Source organism: Micromys minutus, assembly GCF_963924665.1.
Source record: "Micromys minutus genome assembly, chromosome: 20".
NCBI classification, from domain to species: Eukaryota; Metazoa; Chordata; class Mammalia; order Rodentia; family Muridae; genus Micromys; species Micromys minutus.
Window position 1 is genome coordinate 12,740,089 of NC_137955.1, and position 25,800 is coordinate 12,765,888.

General features: G+C 34.3%; 1 protein-coding gene across 4 annotated transcripts in view; it reads right to left on the reverse strand.

The window, feature by feature from the left end:
- Nucleotides 1-2,283: 2,283 nt before the first annotated feature.
- The window catches only part of GPBP1 (GC-rich promoter binding protein 1), a 56,472-nt gene continuing 32,955 nt past the window's right edge, over nt 2,284-25,800 (reverse strand). Inside the window, exons 4-13 of one of the 4 annotated variants that reach the window (XM_080933902.1) lie at nt 24,650-24,773; nt 24,298-24,521; nt 20,421-20,487; nt 19,404-19,463; nt 12,788-12,972; nt 11,494-11,634; nt 10,353-10,520; nt 8,851-9,038; nt 6,612-6,714; nt 2,284-3,188 (exon numbers count right to left, since the gene is read on the reverse strand). In XM_080933902.1, coding sequence (XP_080790028.1) covers nt 3,030-3,188; nt 6,612-6,714; nt 8,851-9,038; nt 10,353-10,520; nt 11,494-11,634; nt 12,788-12,972; nt 19,404-19,463; nt 20,421-20,487; nt 24,298-24,521; nt 24,650-24,773 — 1,419 coding nt within the window. In that variant the 3' untranslated portion in view covers nt 2,284-3,029. The remainder of the gene's footprint in view (nt 3,189-6,611; nt 6,715-8,850; nt 9,039-10,352; nt 10,521-11,493; nt 11,635-12,787; nt 12,973-19,403; nt 19,464-20,420; nt 20,488-24,297; nt 24,522-24,649; nt 24,774-25,800) is intronic. The other 3 variants (XM_080933903.1, XM_080933904.1, XM_080933905.1) reach the window with 3 other exon arrangements.

Genomic DNA, 25,800 nt, shown 5'->3' on the forward strand with positions numbered 1-25,800 from the left:
AAAAAAGAGAAAATGAAAGGCAAGTAAAAACCAGATGAAAATAGATGTGAGAGTTAGTTTGGGAAGTGAGACTAACAACTAGGAGGAAATAATAGGAAAGAAATATAATCAAATACATTATGTGCATTAATGAAATATGCATGTATAACATTATTCTAATAAAAGGTACTGAATATCATAAAATATTCAACTTGTACAGGTTACATCAAGTAAACAAAAACTAGTAATTATAAAACCTGTTACCTAGGCTAACAAAGAATTTCAGGTTAAAGCGGTCAAGGCTCCTCTTAGAATACCACTGCTATGGTTAACTACTACTATTCAACTGCACCTATGGAAACATGCTACAAAGAAAATAGAGCTGAAGCCTCTGCACAACATGGTTCTCTCACCAGATTTTGCCATTTCTTGATAAGACCTCTGCCCATGACCTTTCCAACAGCTACCATAATGAGCTCAGGAAATCTTCCCAAAACTCAAGCATCCAGTTTCTAACTGCTGATACTTTTAATTTTCATAAATATATTAAATCCAAATAAACACAGAAGTTTAAACCCAAACATAGCAAGATTGGTTTATAATAGCAGTTTTAGGTTAAAATTTAGTCTGCTGGATTTATGGTTTTTAAACCTTCATTTTTTTTGCTAATATGATCCTTTGTTTAAAATTTACAACTATAACAAATGAGTTGTGTGTGTGATTTAAAAAAAAAAAAAAAGAAAAAAGCTTCCAACGACAGATTCCCTTTGGGTATTCCACATCTTTTCAAGAAAAGTTCATAAGAGGTTTTACAATATTGACAGTAACTAGGAAACCAAGCTAGAAAAGACAATTTAAAAATTGTTTAAAGTAAAATTTGTATTTCAAATAAAATTAGTTTTGGGGGTAAATTTAATATACTTATGGAAATTACCATCATCCTAAATCTTTACCTTAAATTCAAATGATACATTTTTTGAAATTCTATTTTAAATAGGATTACTATAGGATTCAGACCATTAATTATAATTTATACAAGAAATGTGATAGTGAGGCATTGTATTTTTTCTTCTGGGGCAGTGTATTTTTTGTTCACTACCTTGTTTGTGATGCTATGCAGAAAAGGAGCATTCAAATCAAGCATTCAAATTGTGCTGCCCCTGACAACCATGAGTAGTTAGTTCTGTCTGATAGTTCCACACTACACCTACAATTTAACCCCTCTGCATTTGCGGGCTCCCTTTTTTAATGTGAACTTTTACTAGAAGCTAATGTTTTTGGCAGCAAGACAAATGGTGACGCCTAAATAGTCTTAAATTCCATGTCTATGTGCTTCTGCCATCACTTTATAGGTAGAACCGTACGGGTCACGCACCACATCTATCAAACAGTAAAAATAAACATTAGCTAAGAGCTACCTAGACTGAAGTAAAAGCAAAAAAAACTGACTAAACACAAAGATGCCCCCAAACAAGTTTTCATTATCCTATTTTGCAAATAATACAAAAAAAGTACAGTCCAAAAACGCTCAATGTCACAGTGGCATCTTTGTCGTACACCCATTAGGTGTTCTTGTGGCCGGTACATTTAGCTTTTCCCATTTAGAATGAATTGTGGCAAAATCCAACATAAAAAGCCTATTTTTTAAAACCTATATTTAGTATTTTGTTATGCTTATCCTCAAAAAATTTTTATGAGAGTAAAAATGTAGGTTTTTTTGGTTTAATTTCTTTATTACCCTAGTCTAGTAACAAAACAAGTAAAGCCTAGCTTATTGGTAAAAGCTGGGGACAAATGTGAAAGCAGATAAAAATATTGTAGCCTTGGGGTGGGGGAGCTCTTGAAATAGACCAGTCTGGCATAAAACTCCAAAACATCTGATCTATGACTCCTTTTTTACAATAATATACTGCACCCCTATCAGGCACCTCACAACTATTTGCAACTCCAGCTCCAGAGGCTCTGGTCTCCTCATATGCAGAATAGACTGATATAATGAGGTTGGGACAGAGGAAGAAAAGCACCTGAGAGTAAACCAAGCTTGAAAATAAGTTATAAATATACTAGAAGTCTAACATACTATCTAAACAAAAATGATTCTAATTTGATGTGCAAATAGAAAGAGTCCAAATAGCTTTGTAAAACTGATAAAACTTAAGCTTTTCCTAAGCTCAAATAAGTTGCATTTTAACAAAGTATAAATTTATAAGAAATAAAGCATATATAGAGACCAGTATCTTGAACACTACAAAGAACAACAATATTCTGAAAATCCAGTTTATTTTCCATGTTGTGGACAGAGTGATCAGGTTTTCTGCATGTGTAATAATTTATCAAAGTAAGTTTTCCCGCAGCTCTTCCATCACCTCTGGAAATCCTGATCTGACAGTACACCCAATCAGGCTCTTGACGAGCACCTCCTAAAGCTTGGAAGACTCCTGGCACGCCTCCTCTCTTACATTCACTGCACTACGAAAGACTAAAGAGAAATCTGTTTTGAAAGGTGACTTAGTCAAGAAGTTATGTTTTAGTGCACTTTGCTCCAGCTTTAGCCAACATGCCACATTTTCCTTTTGCTGTTGTTTTAGGGGAAAGTGGGGTGAAGAGGTGCACAGAGTAGACTTGAAGATTTCCACTGTTGGAAAAAGAAAGGACTCTGCAAGCAAAACTGTAAGCTGCCTTGTACCGTAAGACCTGAACATTTTAAGACAGAAGCTTTGCAAAACATTACACAATTTTTTATTATTAAATGAGAAAATCTCATTTGTTACATCGTCACATTGCTAGTCAAGAGAAATGCTGCAGTGATGAAGAAAGTCAATGTTGGATCAACCAAAGTCCTCATTTCTACAACATTCATTTACAAAGAAATCATGTTCAACACAGCCCAACACAACATTCTTGGTTTTCTTCAAACTGAAGTCCCCAAAAAATCATCTTCCAATGGGGTAGGTTCACTACATAAATTATAGTTCTTCATTTTTGCAATTCACCCCAAACTGCATGAGAGATGGGTCACATGAGTTTGTCTCTGGCTGTGAGGAAACCTGTCACACATCGTCGTCATCTGATGTGTCACTGCTGCTTGTCTCTGTGTCGTCATTCTCAGGCGTGGGTTTGAAAGTGCTGTTTTTCCAGGGTCCGAACTTGAAGTCACAGATCAGGCCATTTTTCAAAATACCATTTTTTCTCAGACCATTCTTCTGTAACTAAAATGTAAAAAACAAGCAAATTAATTTTGCCTCAAGAATTACCACATTAATAAACATAATCGTGATTATAATTTTCATTGTATCTTACACTAAAAATTTCAAAACTAAACATCATACCCCCAAAATGAGCACACTGCTGTGTCTGGATCTTTTCTCGTGGAGGTAGTAGAGGTAGGGTCAGCTCCTCAGGTGTGCACAGCAATCACGTTACCAAGTAGCCCAATAATAGTTCCAAATTATTCCTTATATTTTCTATACGCTTATGTATCCCCCAAAACAACTAACATTTAGCTTTAGCCTTTTCTTAAAAATCAGCTCCTTTATCTTTCTATACTCCTACTTATTTTAAATATCATTACATTTAGGTATTTCGAAATCCTAATGCTTATAAATCAGGTATTTTATTCTCAAAACCACCTTTCCTAACATTTCTCCAGTGTAAGCTATAACCCTGCTAACTGCTGCAACACATTCCCAACTTATGAACTTGACTCTACTCTTAGGAACTACACTTTAAGTCCACCTCATATCTTAACAAAATCTGTAATGAATCTAATAATGAACCTGTAACAAGCACAACCCAACTCCTGGTTTGACATTCCAAGTTCTTCATACTCTGATTAAGGGTTAAGTGAAGTCAGTAAATCAGCCAAACTTAGGTTCAAACTCTACTTATTCTACTCATTAACTTACAAGCTGTAGTTTTCTCAATCCTGTGGTACTAATAGTGGTACCTACATCACAGCATTAACTTAAGGAAGCACTTAGCATGGTACCTAGTGGAAATTGTGAGCTAATTAACGATATGCTTTAACTTAAGAACTTTTAAGGGCTTCCCACCCAATTCTCTTTCTGATACTTTGAGCCCAACAAAAATATATTTTCAAACTCATGCCTAATTTACAACTTGCTCTGTTGATATCATTCTTTCATCTTATCTGTTATGTTGGTCAATCCAAATATAACTCCTTAAATACTACTAAGTCATTGAAAGTGGAACTATGTCCACATTGACCATTACAGAACAAAATTCTAGAAGAAGGAAAATTTTTCTTAACATTCTGTAATGGTAATAGGCATTTAAGAAAGTCTTGATTTTGCATTTCTCTATCAACCCACTCATTCCTCTTTGGTCCTCATCAGCAACATTTAGAAATATTATTACAACCTGATTTACATAGGAATCTATAAATTCTCACTAACTGGCAAAAGGAGTGCCATTTAAACATATCTGAACACTCAGTATATGTTTGCTGAAGAGGTAAGGTTTAAACCCAGAACCATTAAGTTCCAACTCTGTTACCAGGAACCTAGTTACAGATGTTTTATAATATTTAACATAAATATATTCATTCCTTTATCAGTGGGTTCTGAATTCACAGTATGTAAAAACAGTATCTTTGTAGTAGTTAGATATTTTATTATCAAAAAGGTTTAGCTATCTGCCTTGTTTTATCACATGGTTTTAAAGTCAAGTACCTTGGTAATATTTATAGCAAGGGTACTGAGTACATTTTAATGATACTTTAATTGTTCTAGATGGTAGCTTAGATGTAGAGCACTAGCTTAGCATTAGGAGCATGTACTGTAGAAAAAGGGCAAATCTCCAAAGGGCAGAGATCAGATAAGTAAATGCCAGGGGCCTGGACTGACTATAAAGACTAACTACAGAGGCAAATGAAAAAAAAAATGTAGATGGTGATGGAACTGTTCTCAAGCATTATTAATTCATAAAAGTGAGTTAAAAAAAAACAAAAAAAAAAAAAACCTCAACCATTTGAAGTGAAATTCTGTATGTGAACTATGTACATGCCCAACAAAAGAAATGAATAGAGTAGGAAATAAACCAACATTCTCCCCACCAAGAAATATTATGAATTTAATATAACAAGGTTATAGTATATTAAAAAAACACAGAAAAGTCAGCTGTTTCTAAAAAAATGAAAACTGATAACAACTTTAAAAAATTGTTTAGAAAACGATTCCATTTATATAATGATTAAAGTTCACAAGGAGGTTTAAAGTCTGATATACTCCAAACCCACACTAAAACATCTATCCCATGCTCATTCATAGTTTAGAAGATTTAATTTTGCTAGGATATAAACATTGTTGGGATTATGTAAACCCAAACCTTCAGTTACCTAGCAACAGCCAGGTATACCCCACCCTCAGCTACCTGGCAATATAAAAGGAGTTGCTTGCCCCTCCTCTTTCTCTGAGTTCTGTGCTACCTAGTAGGTCCTAGGGATCCAACTCAGATTTTCAGACTTTATGGCAAGTACAAATTTACCTACTTTGTCATCCTGTAACCCCTAAAACTTTACTTTTAAAGTGTCTATCAGCCTGTGTGTCATATGTGTACACAAACATACTTAATCCACTTTTGTCAGTTCTATTCCATTATGTGAATTACTAAAAATGTGTTATCCCCCAGAACTGGACAGACAGTTGTGAGCTGTCGTGTAGGTGTTGGGAATTGAATCTAGTTCCTCTGGAAGAACATTCAGTGCTCTTAACTACTGAGTCATCTTTCCAACATAACTACCATGTGGATTTTGAGGATCAAAGTCAGGTTATCAGGTTAACCTGAGCCTAACCTTTTTGTTGGGAAATTGTGGAAATGGATGGTAATAACAGTTGTGAGGTACGGGTGTGTGTGTTTGGGGTGAGGGGGGAATTAGTTAATTGTACGTGGTATATTTTTACACAATTTTTGAAAGTACAATGAGAATAAAGTCTAGACTCAATTTATTATGGCTGCTTCATGAAAGACTTTATTCAAAATATTTAGGGAGGGCTGGAGAGATGGCTCGGTGGTTAAGAGCATCAACACCTCTTCCAGAGGTCGTGAGTTCAATTCCCAGCAACCACACGGCTCACAACCATCTGTAATGGGATCTATTCCCCTCTTTCTGGTGTGTCTGAAGACAACTACAGTATACTCATACATATAAAATAAATTAAAAAAAAATACATATATACAGGCAATGTTTCTAAAAGTCACAGTACCAACCATTATATATATATAATTTTTAATATATTATGGATTAACTTTTCGATGCTTTTTTAAGTATTTCTTAATAATTCTTTCAGAAAAGAGTGTACAGAGACCGAAAACAAAGTTTAGAATATTCAAAATTCTAAGGATCAAAGACAAAGTTAATTAAAATTTGTTACCCATGTCAAATCACTACCAAATTAAAAGTATGGATAACAAAAATTTGGAAGCACATTGTTCACCTAGATACTGAATGCACAATAAGTCACTGCAGATTTGTCTCCAGAGGAATTCTGGCCTGTGGTGGGATGGCTAGTAAAATCCTAAACAAATAAAAAATTAAACTGCCTAAAAAAATTTAATTTAAACTGCCCACCAATAATGTTTCCCTGTAATTTGTTAGGCTTGGATTTTCTTACCTGTTCACTAATAACTTGGAATTCTCTCATTTCATCCTCAGTTAAGGGAGCACATGTTTCATCATTTTCGCTGTCTTCTTGCCAGCCCATCTCTTTTAGTAATCTGAAAAGAAGGAAAGTATGTTTAATTTAGAGCTTAGGTTGTACAATTATTACCTTTATACTATGTTGAAAAAAACATGATACACAATCTATTATATACATCAGGATACAAAACAACTTCTGAGTTTATTTTCTTAAAAATGAATAATGGACCGAGTAAACCATATTTGGTAGTAAGAAAAAAATGAACTGCCAAATTGCTTAAATCTTTTAGGGACAAGGTTCTTTGTGCTGGAAACTTGCTACAGGGAGAGTCAAAAATAGAGTGGCAAATCCTTGTACTGGGAATAATAGTAATAGCACTCTTTTTACCACTTGAGGGACAGCAAAAGCTCTATCTTTCACTTTATTCTGCTACAGCAGATATGTCAAGAATGTATGTCACCATCCTCGGTACACAATTCAATCTAAAAAAGAGACATTATGTTCAAGTAAACATTTCTTTGATCACTACTCACTGGCTTTTTCTGACACACTGTCTTAACTATAACATAGATAAAAGTCCTGATGAATGGCATTTTATTTAACCCTAATCATTCAGTTTCACTTAACCGAAAGCTCACAAACTACTACTAATACAATTTCCTGCTTTTGCTATGACCACATTCTTAGTTCTTTTAAGAATTGACAGAACATTTGTGATGCCATGGGTTCAATTCTCAACACTAAAAGAAAATGAGGAGGGAACCAAGTATTCTTAACTCTCCAGCTGATAAACATGGTTGCTTTATCATTAGAAGCTGTTGTTTATAATTGATAAATGTATTTACTTAGATTATATGCACTTAAGAATTGCAAAAAAAAATGAAAATTGAAGCTTCAAGGAAAAAATATCAAAAACTGTAAAAGCTGTAACTTTTTGAACTTTGAATTAGGAAATAACATTTTATGGGCTTGACGTGGTGCTCAGTGGTTGTAAGCTTGCCTAGCAAACATAAGGTCCTAGGTTAAATCTTCAACTCCAAACTCACTCACATACAAAAAAAGGTTAAGAGTGACCATAATTTACTTGCCCAGTAAATTCATGCTTACAAATTTCCAGTTGAGAATTAGATTTCCTAAATTTAAATGCTAACTACACAATTTCATGATTTAGAGACACTAACTAATCAACATGCATCTTGCATCTATGAAACAGAAATAGTCAAAGATATACAAGTACATAAAATCATTAACTGCCAATATATACATTTATTCGTTTCTGGATGTATACATATATTCATACAAATATTTTCAGTAATCCACATGGACTTTTTCCTTTACATACTGATATGATACACAACACAGTAATACTAGCATGTAACTTGCATGATGTAGAGGCTATTCATCATTATACAACTAGATGTGCTTATATAAATTCTACCCAGTGTAATAAAGGATATTATATAGGATGTGCACATTCTATTAATAGCTTTAGATAGCTTCTCACTTTCAGTCTCTCAACAACAACTTCATACAACTAGTTCATGTGCCTCCCTTTGCACCAGTCATTGTTTTCCTTTCTCTATGTACAATCTAACTTAATTTAGGCAGAGTATTCCTAATGTTTTTTAATGTTTACAAAATGCACAATCCATTCAATTCTCAGGATACACATGGCAGCTTACAGACATCTATGAATCCAGTTACAGGGGATTCAATGCCCTATCTGACCTCCATACATGTGGTACGAAGTTACATGCAGGCAAATGTTTAAACACACAAAATAAATCAATAAAGCCAATTAGCCATACTACTCAGCAATAAAAAAAAAGAACAAGATACTGACATATTCTATAAGAGAAATGAAAATAAGATTAAAGCCAAAAAAGTAGAGATACAATCCCACTTATAATAAACAGACCAGTCATTACCAAAATGAAAGTGAAGTAATTAAACCACAACAGAAACAGAACTATAAATGCACTAAAAATCATCTGTTTAAAAATAAGTAAAACTTACTTTTTATTTATTAAAGGGAAATAAACTAGAGTTAGGTGTAATGGCACATACCTTAGATCCCAGCACTCAGGAGACAGTGCCAGGCATCTAAGATCCAACACTCAGCATCATAAAGTAAACCCATCAATCACTTAAAACTTATATATAATCTTGAACAGAGATAATGCCAGAAAAAAATGTAAAATTATTTACTAACCTGTGTTCTGCCTCAAGTGAACTGGAAAGAACATCAGTTTGTGGAAAAGTCGAAGAACGAATGATCTGTTGAGAAATTACGGAGGCATTGCCGTTCTCCTGTGGAATTTCATTTTCATCAAAGTTTCTGTTTATATCTCTTTCTTGGTGAGTACTGTTGATGTTATGCAAATTAAATGAGTCGTCATCCTGATTTTTAGGGAGTTTAAAAATAAACAGTGAGTTCTAGAGAATGGTTAATGACAAGTAACTGTTTCGATTCTCATAAAAATACATAAATCTAAAGTATTTCATTGTTAAATTCCAAAGGCATTCTTAGAAATGTATATAAGTCCAAAAAGATGAAGATGAAAGAAACTCAATCTTACACCAATCTTCCCTCTTTAGTCTACAGGGTATTAGAATTAAAAAGGATGTACCACAATGCCCAGCACAGAAATTTAATTTGTGTCTAGGCATGGTATAAATTACATTCTCAGTCTCTGACTAATAGGCTTCCAAAAATGATTAAGCAAACAATAAAACCCACATGTTTTTACATAAAAATTGAAAAATACAAAATGAAAAAATTTTCTGAGAAAACAAGCTAGACATTCAATAGTGGTCAAATCTTCAATCCCTGCACTTTGGGGTGGGGGAGGCAGTGGTGGCAGCATCAGTGCAGCAGAGAATCTCTGTGAGGTCAAGGCCAGCATGCTTTAGAGAGTACCAGCACAGCCCTGTCCCCTCCATGCTAGGTGGTTTTCTTTACAGGGAGATAATTTTTAAGTTGCAATTTCAAAATAGGTTTATTGAGGACTTATTTACAACAGTGAATGTAAGCACACCACTGGGATAGTGGCAAAGTTGAATGAGTATCAATCTGTTACCACCAATAAGTATGAAGGGAAAGGGGGTAAAAACAGGGAAATCATCAATAGGGAAAAAATAGGGAAGAAGTAGCCTGCTGAGGATACACACAGGAAGGGAACTAGGAGATTAGGGGCTTTGGTCTCACTATTTCCTGCTGGGGCTCCTCAAAGCTGAAACTAATGCAAAAGCAGATCTCATTTCTAATCTTGCAAAGAAATTCAATGATTAAAATAGAATAATAAAAAGTCCTTAAGTATATCTGAATCTATGTACAGAGCTGACCTGTACTCCTGTAATATCACTGCTACACCCATCACAAATACTTTTGCCTAAACAGGCGTAATGGTACATGCTGTCCAGGTTTACAGAGGCAGAGGCAAGTTGCCTGGTGTGGTGGCAGTTGACTGTGATCCTAGCACTCAAGAGGCAGACAGCCTAGTCTACAGAGTGAGTTCCAGGACAGTCAAAACTAGAGGGAAATCTGCCCCTGGAATATCCACCCAGAGAAGAGAGAAACCTGCTAACATAGACTTGGCAGAAGGAAAACCAAAGATGAAGTTTTAATTAAAGTTTCTCAAGGTTCTGAATATTTACCCACCTAGTTTAGAAACAAGTTATTGTCAAATCAAGAATCACTGCAATTTCCATTACCTTCTCTGAGCCAGCGTGGCTTTCATCTTCATGTTCCTCTTCTACTCTGTCCCTTTTCAATGCTTTCAGAAATTCACTCTTTTTATCACTGCGCATTCGTGTCAGTTTAGTTAAACGAGGCTGCTGATTAAGCTTGTCAACAGGCGAAGAAGAATTTGAACGATTACACTAATGGGAAATTCAGAAATGCTAATGAACATGTGATCAATGTCAAAATACAGTTCGCTACTATCACAGCTTCTCATTGCACATTCATTTATAGGGTAAAACTGATTTAAAGTATAGTTCAAAGTAAACTTCTAACAATGTGTATTTTTCTTGGACATTAAATGAGTTTATGTAACAACATTTTAATTCCACAGAAATAAACCACAGTAAGTCTAATTACCTGCATTAAAGTGAACACTTTCAATAAGGAATATACCAGTTAAAAATATTGATCCTACTTTAACAGATTCTGCAGATCCAAAATTCTGCAGATAAGAACATAAATTATATATGGTTTTGATATTGCAATATGAGACAGTTTAGTACAAAAATAAAGGTAAGAGTCTTTGATCGTAGATTAGTCAAGAAACTCCCTAGTCTGGGTTTCAAAAAATAAACTGCCTGAGCTACCACATACTCACGTACACTTTTCCTTTCACTGCTCTAAATTATTGTCACTAGTGAAGTGTCCCTCACTGCCAAAACAAGACTATACAAATCCACATTTGTAGTCAAGGTTTAACCCTAGAGCAAAACTTTCACAAGTATCAAGTGAAAGTACAATTATTTTAACACTTTAACAATTCTTTGTGATGAATGGGAATATGTGGGTGTTCCACTACTTTCTGTTTTCTAGGGTGCTTAGGAATTCAAATTTCTAATTTCTATTCTTCAAAGTATAACAATGTAAAAAAATTAGTTGAACTAAATTCACTGAAGAAAAAAAATGAAAGCATCTCATCCTTAATGAGCTGATATATCTAATAAATTGGTAAACTATCAGGATTTAGTAACTGGGAATCACAACCTATCTGAGGAAGCTAAGGAAGAATGATCATTTATGAAAACAAGCTTCAGACCAACCTGGGCAACACAGCAAAACCCTGTCCTTTTACTTTTAAATACATTTCTCAAGACATGTTCAGTGGCATACCTCTTTCACTGAATTTGTTGGTGGACTAATATTCTTTGCCGTTGACTTAAAAGTATTAAAGTTGCCACCACCATATGTAGATTCATGAGGAAAAGAAGTCCCGACTTTGTTTTCCTTAGTTTGGCTTTTCCATTGTGTAGGCTAAGAAAAACAGAAGAAGCAACTGTTACCAAAAACAAATTTATGAAAACATAGAAAAAGGGAACACACTAAGCACTGATTACATATAGCTCATAAAAGGTATTTATATACTACTCTCACCATCTCTCCATGGTCCTGTGACCTTTGTGCCTTTTGTTTTATCTATGTAGCCCACTAGATAGCCTAGAACTCAAATCAGGCCTCTCAGTACTGAGACCATAGGTATAAGCCACAACATGTTGCTCTACAAATAAAACAAAAATTTAATATGTAACTTTAAAAGAGGAAAAAAACAAAAAAAAAAAACAAAAAAACCCTAAGTCTGGGGCTGATAAGATGGCTCAGTGGCTCTTACAGCTCATGCTCAGCTCCCAACATCAAAGTCAGGTGGCTCACGATAACCAATAACTCCACAATCAGCTGTCACACCTCTGGCCTCTTCAGGTACCTATACATACCCACATACTGACATACCCATATATGTGATTTAAAAATAATAAAGGAAACCCAGGTGTGTATGCACATGCCTTTAATCCTAGCACTCTAGAGGCAGAGGCTGGACTATAGATTCTATAGCCTGATCTGTTTCAAAAGCAAAATGACACTGCTGATAATCATAAACCTGGCGATATGCACAGTGGATAAAGGCACCTAGCTCTAAACCTGAGTCTAATCCCTACGGACTATTGGTAGAAGACTCCTAAAAGTCGTCCTCTGACCTCCGGTTGGACATTGCAGCACATATAAACATAAACAACTACATAAAAAATAATGTGAATTGTAAACTAATACATTAATCTTTTAAGTCTAAATTACGGCTATTTCCAGAACTTTAAAAAGTGAATAATATCTTCTTTCTTTGTCGTACAATAAAACTCACTAGAACTTCAAAAACTTAGTACCAAGTAAATAGTATAATACATATGTAGCAACCAAATATACCCTTTTGCATCCAGAAGAGTAGAAAAAAAGTTTAATTTTCTCCTCTTAAAATAGAGGAACTGGAAAAAAAGTTTATATACATAAAGCTACTTTTTACAGCAGATGGAGACTACAAAAAACAGCAGCTGGCCAAAATGCACAAAATGAGTATAGTGTGCCAATTTACCAATGGGACATCCATAACAAATTTAGCGTACACACAGGGACTTACTTTTGTAGGTGGAACAGCAGGTTTGGGGACTAAGCCTTTATAAACACTCGGACCAGTTCCATTCTTAACTGGCTGTGACTGGAGGTTTCCTGCTACCGGGAATCCAGATAGCTGTAAGTCTTTTGTATTACCTTTCTTAATGACCAGCATTCTTGGAGTTCTAGATTTAGGATTCGGGGGATATTCTGCATAAATAAAGCACAAAAAAGTGTTATATACAATCTCAAATTTTAGGATAAAATCACCCTACCAAACCTTAACAGCATTTTAAAAAATAGTAATATCAGCTGGTTTGGAGTTGAAATAATGCTAAAATTTTACCTTATAAATGTTAAGAAATAGGTAATGCTTACTAATATTACTAAAATGTTAAGATAGCTCCAGTTAAAGGATATAAATAGAAAACCAGAATTAAAATTTATACATTTTTTCACTTATTTAAATAATAAAATCTGCAAACTTCATGCTAATGAATCAGGCTTACAATAAAAAGCTCTAGTTTCCCCTTATGTTAGTCTTAAAATTTTACTCAAATTTCCTATCCTTTTTCTTTTCATTATACTAATAAACTCATAATCAATGAGTGAGGACCAACAGTCCCAATATTTCTAAATGTATATTAACTAGAAGTTAAAAATAACTGTACTAGCTAAGAATATGAAACATTTTTCCTGGAATTTAATCAGTTTATATGTATAATCAGGTATTATATACACTTATCATTATCACAATGAAGTATATTCTACATTCCTTATAAAGATTTCTCAAAGTTACCATTTTTACAATTAGAAATTTACAATAGTTAACTGGGATATAACTTAGAATTAGCTCAGAATGTTAATGACATACTTTATGCATTGATATGCTAGGTAGACATTTGTGCTGATACCCTGTCCCCAAACTACCAATTTCTTATCATGGTAACAAAACTGTAAGGACTCCTAAGGAAACTTGGAAGGATACAGTTCCTCTTAAATTGATGTTTCATCTACTGCCATGCTGACAGATAAATGGGGGCTTAGGACAAAATGAAGTATAGATTACCAAAGGTCAAATATATGTTGATTATCAGAAAAAAATATCCCCAAAGTTTTGGTACTAATAGCTTGAAAAAAATAATTTCAAGCATATAAACAAAGAAAGCTGTCAAAGTAGTTTTACTAAGTATATTATTGTACAATAAAGAAAACCAAATAAAAATAAAAGATCTCAAATATAGACAACACTCAACTGTTTTAGCAGTTTTTAGGAAAAAGATAGTAACATGAACAAATTAATAAATAATAATGATGGTGGTAATAATAATAATAATAGTAATAATAGTAGTAGTAGTAGTAGTAGTAGTAATAATAATAATAATAATAATAATAATAATAATAATAATAATAATACAAAAACCTAGGCTCTTAGCTGGATATGGTTTGTTGCTGAGGCAGAGTTTGGGCCTGCTTGTGCTAAAACTGAGACACTGCTTGATTCCTCCTACCATGTCAGGGTGGCATTTATAGTCCCAGCACTTTAAAAAAGGAGATAGGAGAGTGCTTGTGTCTAGGAACATGAAGCATAACTGATGTTTACAAAAATACAAAAGATAATGACTTTCAGGTATTAGACATCAGGCTTTGAAGAAGGAACATTCCATCAGGACAGAGAGCTATTCAATGTGGCTAAGCAACTAAGTTCATCTTTCTTCCCTCAGATTCTTTTACCTTAAGCTACTGTAATGGGAGAGGTAATCAAGCTATATAGAAGTAGAGGTGCCAGCAAATGGATGATCAATACACACTGCCAAATGAAGATGTGAAGGGAAAAGATTCAGTTTAGAATGGGCACAGAGAAGTAAGTTTAACAGCTGAGAATAATCTAATAATCTGCCCTGTGGACTCTCAGAAGCAGTGCAATGAAATGAAAACATCAAGATATGATGGAAGTAAAACAGAATTTGAGCCAAAATTATATAATTCACCACCTATTCTCTGTATTTAAACAAGAAAGAGGTTTGACAAAGGTTGAAAAAATAAACAAATGAAACTTTTATAAATAGATGTCACTGATTCTAAAAAACACAAACAAGATGGATGTGGTGGTTGGTACATGCCTGCACACCCAAGGTTTGAAAAGTTGAGGGAAGAGTCACAAGGTTCATGTCACCCTGCACTGCCTACTGAGACCCTAACTCAAAGAAGGAGCGTGTAGGATAAGAACTGTATGAGGCAGAAAAGACAGAGTCTACAGACAAGTTCACTTTTGTTTTGTTTTGGCTTGAGCCTCAAACTGATCTAACTATAAATTTCACCTTTCCTAAAATTGGATTCCTTGAAGCAAGAAATATTCTGGCTGTTTCTTCAATGAGGTCTTCAGTGCAAAGAATGATGGACTGTCCTATAAAGAAGAAAGATGAAGCCTGAGAAATCACTCTCAGAAGACTAAGTAGCCACAGAGATGACAAAAGTCTCAGAAGATAAGGAATTAGAGTAAAGAGAAGCAATAGTGTTATGTTTTACAAATTTTTATTTAGGTATTATGATGGAGAGGAAAATAGGATTTTGTACATGATTATTAAACTCTAATATTAACTTCTAAGTAGTTTCCAACCTTATTGTACAACTTTATAGAGTCAGTCTTTCACTTACTAAAAAGCATTCTTGCCTCATAAAATTTTGGTATTTAAATAACTTATACAAAATACTCACAAAAAGGCATATGCTATCTTCAGAACAGTAACAACTCAAAAAGGCATACTTTTCCTAGAACTTAATGTTAACATATAAGAATAAAAAAAGGTTTGGTTGGAGAGATGGCTCAGTGGTTAAGAGCACTAACTGCTCTTCCAGAGGTCCTGAGTTCAAATCCCAGCAACCACATGGTGGCTCACAACCATCTGTAATGAGATCTGATGCCCTCTTCTGGTGTGTCTGAAGACAGCGACAATGTACTTATATATAATAAATCTTTTTTTAAAAAAGGAAATTTAAAAAAGGTAATGCAGTGGTGGCATCATTGTGAATTGAAGATCAAGCAGGACTGTTACACAGAGAAACCCTGTCTCAAACAAAACAAAACAAAAACAAAAGAAAAAAACTATTAAGAAAAATATGTAAAGGCCTATTTATATCCTATAAAGTTATTTGGAATAAACTATACAAACACTGCCCAGTTAAAAAAATTTTCTTGAGACCAGTGAGATAACTCATCATGTAAGGACACTTGTCACCATACCTGACAAACTGAATTCTAATTCCCATGAATCTACAAGTTGGAAAGACAGTAGTGACTCCCAAAAGCTGTCCTCTAACCTCTACATGCACCACTACCATTTTTATACAACACTACAAAGTAATGACTTTTTCATTTAAAAGTGCAATCATTTAAAAGATGTTTTTGTAGGGACTAGAGAGATGGCTCAGTGGATCAGAGAGCTCACTGTGCACCTATAAAGATCAAAGATGATGTGACCCCATGTGTGCCTATAATCCCAGCATTGTGGGGAGCAGAGACAAGAGAACCACTGGATCATATTGGCTGCCAGCACTGCTCCAGATTTGGTGGGGTGACCTGCTTCAATAGTGTGGAGAGTAACAACGTAGAAGTCCCACATTCTCTTCTGGTCTCTGAGGCCAAGTTTGGAACTAACCTGTGCTACAAAGACTCTGCCCAACGTTCCCACACTCTTATTGAACAATGAACTGTAAGTAGTGGGAGGAGTGACTGACAAACTTTTATACAGCTACATTCACATATTATCTCAGATCTTTGTCAACTGTTACACTTAATGAACTTCCCATTCAAGAACTATAACGTGTGTTTGAAGTTTTCATTTTATTTCCTACTACTAATCTTACAGTAAGTGACATTATTGCTGTCTTGTCATGTATGCCTTCTTTATACCTACCAATGCAAGAATTAGGTTTTAATTTTTTAAATACAAAGTCACTAGTAGGGGAAAACTGGCTAAATTTTTTAAGAAAAATCAGAACATTGCTTAAAATAAACTCAGGTGGATGAGACAGGAAAACTGAGCATTTGAAAAGACAATCTAGCTACAAAGGCTCTTTGTCTTTCAGTATAGTCTTCATAGTGTTACCTGATACACACTATCTGATTCTATCACTGTATTTATTGTTTTCATTCTGGTTTACTACCTACAAGTTTTATTTCTGCCTTTTAATGATTCTGTAATCCCTTCCACTTACAGGATACATACAAAGCAATTGATATTGACCAAACTTGTGTCATGATAGTAGGAAAACAAAAGCAGTAATTTTGTGCTTTGTGACCATCCTCATCTCTCAGTTAAGTGAATTCACTAAATAAATTATCAACCATGTATCCAAATAACCAGTAAAAAGATCTAATGCTAGGACCTACATCTAGCTGATTACAAACTCTTAACTATACTGGCAGAGAAAATGGAAATGTGGATATTCATATATAACTTATTTTCAAAACGGCTAGTATCCCTAACTAAAAATACTATCTGAATAGTTCAGATAAGAAACTTGCAATGTATTTACTTCCAAGTTGAGTCAAGACTAGCACTGAGTGGAGGCTACTTTAGATTCCTGTCTTAATAGAAGGGTCATTTTTAATGTGTAATGCACACAGCCAAGTAGAAAGTAAGTAGCATTTGAAGTACATTTTTCTATGACAATATACCAGACCCAAAAAAAAAAAAACCCTACATCAACTAAATTCCTATTGTGAACTTATTTTAACAGATAAAAACAATCTGCTAAAGAATATTTCTTAAGATAAAAGAGACACTGGGTTTTGCTGGGTTTAAAGTTCTTATTTAAGAAATTTGTTTTGATCTGCAGCTGTTTTAATCAGTTAGGTGTACATTAGTATCAACAGACATGGTGATTTTCCTTTAATGAGATATCCCGTTTTATTCATATAAATACACTTAAAGATACTTCACAAGCAATGTGTAATGTCATGCGCCTATAATTACAGAGCTTTGAAAATATAGGGAGAAAGATCAGCAGAATTCAAGTTCATAAGACTCTGCCTCAAGTTAAGTAGGGGAGAGAAAGAAGGAACAAGGGAGAAAGGGGATCCAATTGAAATGTCTTTTTTAACTGTCTGTGCTTCCTAGGTATTAGGATTACAATTGTGTGCCACCATACCCAACTAAGCAAGCTATGTTCTGACAAAAGATTTACTTTCAAGTTGTCTGTCTACTCAGTTGTAAAACTGCTCAGTTCCCTTTTACTTACAATGTTAAATTTTTCACTGCTTTTAAAGACAGACAGTAGAGAAAATGTATTTCAATACTCAAGCAAAACGATCCATCACAATAGTACTATTTCACTTCTCAATCTGTACAGTTAGGCCTAACTATGTTCAGTTCAGTTCTGTTAAGGAGAAAATGAGTTGGTTTTTTGTTCTTTTTGGGGAGGTGGGTTTTGAAGTGGTGGTGAGACTGGTTGCTAATATGTTTTAGTTTAGAAGGCTAAACAGTAAGTTTTTAATAATGTGTGAAGTGCTAAAAAGTACTACACCAGTTATGAGCAAAAAAAAAACACAGATGGCCATCGTGTTATTCCATACAAATATAAATGTTGACCAGAAGACTTTACTAATCCATTCTCCTTGTTCCTCAACCCTCAACTAAAGCAACAAAATCATTTGAAAATTCTCACTTACACAATGCCAAATATCTTAAATTGCTATTTCAGTATCATATTAAGAACATAATAGTCATTAACCTTTTTTTTTTTTAAAAACCAAATATAGCTTTGATCCAGGTTAAGGCAAAAAATAAAATAAAATAAAAAAATAAAAGCCACTATGGAAGCCCTAAGTAAACAAGCTTGGATGCAAGTGTTCCCAATAAAGCCAAGCTAAATCCTAAGTAAAAATAAACTTAGATAATAACTTTATTTTAAATAACTTCATTTCCCTCAAGTTGTTTTTAAATTTGAGTATTATACTAAGAATAGCCCATTAGCAATTGACAATAATTGCTAATTGGTAAACAATTTTTTTCACTTTATGAATACTAAATTTTTTTAGTAGATTTTTGCTTACCTGGTAGTATCATTAGAAAGGTTCTACTGAAGTCTTTGCTAAAATCCTTTCATCTTCCTCAGGAACATAGCTACTCTAAATGTTGCAATGAGGAAAGCATACTTGGGAACCCAGGGTGTTAAATGAGAAAGGAATAGAGTGTAGTGTGATACAACTTGTTTCATTGTATTCCTATGGGAAGCACTCAAAATTTAACCATTAACCATTCCATAATTAACCTTCTGTTTCATTTTTAATGCAGACACATTTTAGTTTACATAAACAGTTTACCTCATTCAAAATCCTTAAATCAACTCATAAACAGAACCAAAACCTTGATATTAATACATTTAGTCTAGTTTTCAGAGCTGCTTCTGTCTTTAAATCATATCTAAGATTAAGTCAACCAAGGACAGTAAGTACCACAATAGTATCTTATAGTTTATATGACAAATGCTGACATTCATGATTTTTAAAATTCACTTGCATTCCACTAAAATCCAAATCATCCCTAAAGTCTTAGTCTATTTAATACTTTTCAGGTGATTCTATATTCTTATGCAATCAGTTGTTCCCAGAAAAACTGAATAATAAGGAAACATACCTAAGAGAGGAGCTTGGGAGATTTTTTTGGTTGGGTATGTGTGTGTCTGGGCGTGTAGGCCTGGGGAGAGTGGTAGAAATACTAATTTGCAATACAGAAAAAACAATGCCATTCACATGGTTCGAACAAAAAATGTCTGACCACCCCCTCCCCCACCCTCAAAAGACATTAAACTAAGAGGGAGAGCAAAAGAAAGCAAAGTAATTCCCTAGTTTCACCCCATAAATACAATTAACACCAGAATGGAAAGTGGCAAAGTTTAAAATAATGCCATTATCATCAGGACTAGCATGCTCTCATAAGCCACAATTCTTTTATTCAGAAGGTTGCTGGTTTTCAATTTAAATATCACAAATGAACATGTCTACAAGTTTTAAATTGAATAGCACTTTTAACATGATATCAAAGTTTATTTTTCCCAAAATCTTATAAAAACTTCTATTATTTTAAACTTCACTTAAACCTTTTAAAAGCTTTCTTAGTTTGTACTATGAGTGCAGTTTTTTCTATAAAATATTATCAAATTAAACTCAGCAGTTTTAAAAGGGAGTTATTTTGCCAGAAACTCATTAAGCTTTAATAAACTAAATTTCAGATATAGACTAGTCAAAAGAAAATCTATACAATTAAGCAATCTATACACAACCAATTTCATACATACAGATTAATTTCATGTTACAATATGACTAAAAGTACTTATTTTTCCAAAGTTTTAATTATACAAAACTAAGAACTGAACTACATATTGAACTGTTTGAGATTATTAGGCTGCTCTCTCTCTCTCTTCATTAACCAGGAATCTTTCTCAAAAAGATCAAATATATAATGTCACTAGAATGTGTAACTTCTATATCAAGTCAAGTATACACCCCAATGTCTTTCCTTTTAAAACTATTATTTCGGCAGCTTAGCACATCAAGTGCAGTTTTACTGTATCCTGTTTTGTACTCTTTTAAAAAAGAAAACCTACAAATCAATATATGCTGTCCCTCAAAAATCAAATAAAACATTACTTACCCCATACACCCGCAGCTAAAGATTTATTCTGATTTGGTTCTCTCTCATATTCAGGATTTAAAGATGGCTAAAAGAAAATTAAATTTTAAAATGTAACAGGGTATGTAAGAGTTTCACATATCAAAAATATTTTAAAATAATCACATATATTTTATAACTGAGGAACATGAAATAGCTATAACTAATTCTCCATAAATTTTGCATTCAATTCTATCTGCTAACCATTTCTAATTGGAGACAAAGAGAATGTGTATCTTCATATAATGTCTGAGAAATATTTGGAATAAAGTGGAAAACACAGACACGGGGTGGAAATGTAGCATAATGGTAGAGTGCTTGTCTAATACATGCTAGGCCCTGAGTTAAATATTCAACACTACCAAAAGACAAAAAGAACCCAGACTGAGTATTTAACTGAGGGCCTGGCCCCTATACCAGCTGCTATTTAGGAAGTAGAGGAAACAATGACTTTAGTCAAGTAGTTCAAGTCAGTAAATGGAAATCCCCAGACAGAAGTATAATACTTTCTGTACTATAATGTTATGAACAAAGTGAGATGAAGATTATACTATTTGTCAATTCTATAAGGCGTTGTATCAATGGACTGTATGTTAAAACATACATTCTGAACAGATGGGACAATGAGGCAAGAGAATTCAGAGTGCCATCACCAGAAAGATTAAGAACAGTCGGGACTATGTGAGAAAGCCTGTCTCAAAGAACAGAATTAAATAGGATTGTATGCTAGTCAACTTTTTCTGTAACTTGCATAAATAAACCCTGTCTCAATAAAGTAACAGAAAGAAACACTCACATTCCCAAAGCTAAGGAATGTTAGGGATTACTCAAAAGAAGTAAAAGCATTAATGAGTACTCCAAAGCTAATCTTGGGAAATGTTTATACTCTAGAATCCTAAGACTTATACTACTTTACCAGGTTACTATTCATATTATATAGCAACACAAACTGCCTTTCCTTAAGAAAGATAGTTAAGATGAATAAAGTAGAAATAGGTACAAATATTTTTAAATATACACAGAAATGAATTATTATTAGCATGGATAATATAAAGTCCAGAAAAATGTGTATGTATTCCAGTATAAAAATTCCTTCACAGAAAACAAAACAGAATTATATTTGTTGGCTATATATCCTTTTAAATATACATAACTTGTAAATGTATTTGCTTATATACATATTAAAAAACTATGCCTATATTCCAGGCCTGAAGTTATAATAACTGATTACCACCACCTTAGAACTGTAAGTGAAGGGACAATAAAATTGGGGTGGAGTGTTTTTATTTTGGATGGGGAGTTGAAACATGGTCTCATTCTGCTGTAGCCCTGGCTACCCTGAAACTCACTATGTAGACAAGACTGTCCTCAAACTCAGAGATAAGCCTGCCTCTGCTACCATGCCGGCTGTGAGTAGTTTTTACTAACAACTTATTATGTATGTTTGTAAGGATAACCATTTAGTACTGGATAAACAAATGGGACAAGTAATATAAGGGCTGAACAGAAAGTATTTGTATATTTAGAAACCTCCCCTTTCCTCCCTTCCCCCACACTTCTCAACAAAAGGATCAACAAAAAGGCCTTAATTTGGGAAAGAAAAGACTGTTTACATGGTGTGATAAGAGAAAATATATAATTTTATTACAATCCCATAACACACACACACACACACATTCACACTTTTTTAAAAGAGCTTATACTATATGTTTAATTCGCTATACTGTTTAATCCACTATAAGAGAACACTACTATCCCAGTCTTATTGTGTCTGTTAAATATTCTGGTGATTATGAAGTGGAAAACAGACCATTCAGATGGTAAGGTACAGAAACTTTCAATGTTATTTGGTGATGATATCGAAAAACAAATAAATTACTATTCATTTTTTGTAAACACTCCCCTGCCTCAAGTCCAATATGTCCACCTTTTCCCTTCAGCTCCTAAAATACAGCCAAAAAATATCCAAATACCTTAAGTTATCAAAGTTTCCAATCAAAGCATTACATTTAGAAACTAAAATCCTTTATACTATACTCATTTTTTTTCTTCCTGGGTTTTTAATTTTAGTGGTGCTGGAGACTGACTGAACCAGGGCCTCTTACACAGCAGCTCACATGTCCTACCAGAGCTACACACACTCCCAGTTTCACAGTGCTAACAAAGCTTGCTCCTTCTGATCAATTAAGACCCAGACTCAATGTTACATAGAAGACTCTTGACTTCCCCAACCCAAGTGGCTACTCAGTTACTTCCTCTTCAGAGTCTCTGCAAAATACAAATTTACTTTTTCATTTAATGCTGAGTCTTCCCACTAGGAATAAGACCTCAATAAGGGACAGTTTACCTGTCATATGAAACTGTATATTCTATGTTTCATGAGCTGCAACAATCTCATACAGCCACTCAAATAATACTAACAATAACTGAATATATGTAACATTTAAGTTATCAGGAGTGACTAAGAACCAAGCACAGTGGTTAGCACACAGCTATAAACCCAGCAATTGGAAGGTCAGACCATGCAAGGCCCTCACTCAAACAACAAAATCCGGAAAGTAAGACACCTCACTAGGTCATTTTCTATAACTTAATTAGTACAGTGTTTAGAGAAGACACATAAGGAAAAGATGAAAAATCTGCTTCCATTAACTCAGGAGGAACACATGGGCCCTTTTAATTTCCAGATGAGCCTAGTCTGGGCAGTCTCTTAAAAACGAATGTCTCAACCAGCCACAGCAAAATGCCTTTTCAAGACACTCATACACACATGAATGAGAGTTTGAGGTATTTGTAAGTACCACTCACTCATGAGGCTACTAGTTCTAAGGTAAAGTATTCAATTTTCTGTAAAGAATAGAAACAACATAAATATGTCAAAAGATTCCGGAAGAAGTGAGAAAAGTAACTAACTGATTTAAGGCGGCACTGGTCAACAAAAAAACCTCTTTCAAGTGACCAAAGAGACGACTCCAGAGGTAGAAGTATCTGCCCTTCAAACCAGCCAACCTGACTTCAATTACCTGGGTACACATTCTAGAAGGAGAAGCCAAAAGTTACCTTCTAGTGGCTGTATGAAGTAGTTCATGCCTTTAATCTCAGCACTTGGGGGAAGGTGCGGGGATAAGAGGCCAGTATGGTATATGCTGAGAGTTCCACGGTAACAAGAGCTATGGGAAGACCCTATCTCAAAATAGTAATAAGGACAATGTTTAAGACACACTGTATGATAATTTCACATTATATATTATAACTTATATTAGTGGCCGTGACTAAATACTTAACAAAATTAACAAAGAAGGAGCAATGGTCTCAGAAAGCTCAGTTCGCTAGTGTAAGGAGGACACTGTGGAACAGAGACATGCAGTACACAAAGAGAAGGGGGTGCCTGACTGTATTACATTCTCCTTTAATTCCTTTAATCTTTTGGATCCCAAGCCCCCACTACCCACATTTTTAGGTTGAGTATTACTCCTTAGTTAATCTTAATCCTCTTTGGGACTGGCAGCCTGGTCTACATGACAAGTTCTAGACTATCCAGAGCTACACAGTGAGACCCAGTTTGACCTCCACAAACACAAACACTATGGCCTGCACACATACAAGCTCATATACAAAATAAAAATCTGTGGTTTCTTATAAAATAAAGAACCAGGTAACAGTGACCATGCTTGAATTGAACTGACCCTGGGCATGAAACCCTTACTCAATACAAAATACCCACAAGTGGACAAGTACCTATTAGGATGACCCTACAGAAAATTACCTGTACTAATTTAAAAGAACACCCTAAGAGTGCCTTAATACTAAAATGGCACTTGCAGAAACATCATTTGTATTAAAATTGTGAGAAACTTACAAAATCCTCAGCCTCAAACTGTCTGCGTTCTCTTTTGTCTTCTTTCCTCCCAGTTTCATTGTCAGGGATGCTGTTTTCATGTAGTCCTTGGCTTTTTCCAGAATGGAAAATACTGCTACGAGAACGGGAATTTCCACCATGGTATCCCCCTCGATGATTTATGTTTTCTGTACCATTTCTGCCATGCGTACGCCATCCATTTTTTTCTTTCCTCCCAAAATTACCTTTATTTGATAACAGTAAAGTAATATAAATTCAAAGATAGTTACACTTAATGACTGAATAGCAATCAAAACATTCTAAAGATTACGGGAAAAAAAATCATGAGTTCTACTGTTCCTTAAAACATTACCTCCATTAGGACGTCCAATACCAGAATCAAAGCCATCTGAAGAATTGTGTCGTCGACGACTCACATCATAACGATTTTCTGTCCATGAAAAATTGTCAGAATGCTTCTCAAAATTCAATGATGACTACAATAAATACAAACACATTTATTAAACCTAAATTTAACTTTAAAACCATTAACACACCAATAGTTCAATAACAATAGCAATAGTAACAATAAAATACTCCAAGAAAAGCAAGCTAAAATGTGCTGATTTTTTTATAACAAAGTATAAATAATATTCTGTACTACATTCTACTTGATATAAACATTTTCATTCTTTTTTATTCTACAGCAAGAGAAATTGTCAGCTGGATGTGGTGGCACACACCTTTAATCCCAGCAGAGGCAGGTGAATCTTTGTGAATTCAAGGAATTCAGAGCTAGTTCCAGGAAAGCCATGGCTACATGGAGAAACCCTGTCTTGAAAAACCAAAACTAAGACAAAAAAAAAAAAAAAAAAAGGAGGAAGAGAAATAAAACTTGTCAAGTGTGAAACATTTTTAATTTTCCTAGACTCTATGAAGAGTAAGTACCAAAAGAGGAGGAAAGAACACAGAAAACCTATTACAAAAATTATCATAATCAAAATTCCCAATTTCAAAAGCTTCTGACATTAATAGATGTATACATTATCAGAAATGTAAACTAGGTATAGTAATCTCTGCTAGTCTTTCCTTTTCCCTTTCCCTTTTTTCTTTCCCATTCTCCCTTTCCCCTTCTCCATTCCTTTCCTTTCTTCTTTTCTTTCAAGATAAGGTATCAATATGTATCCTTAGTGGGCCAAGAAGTCTTAGAAGATAAGGCTAGCCTTACAAGGAAGGACATTCTTTAAAAACAAAGAAAAGGCATCTCATGCTTGTCTAGATCTACAGAAATAAAGAAAGACTGAAGAAATTATTATTTATGGAAGAAAAATGTAAACAAACCTTAACTTGAAATGACCCAAAGTCATTAATTTGATACCAGGCTGCTGAACAAGACCACCTCACTACCTTTGCTAACAAAATACCTCTAATGTGTGAGTTATGATGGCTCCACAGATTTAGCAATGGCTTGAAATCTTTTGCTGAAAGCAAAACTCCTACTTGGCCTTGCAGATATCCTACAGG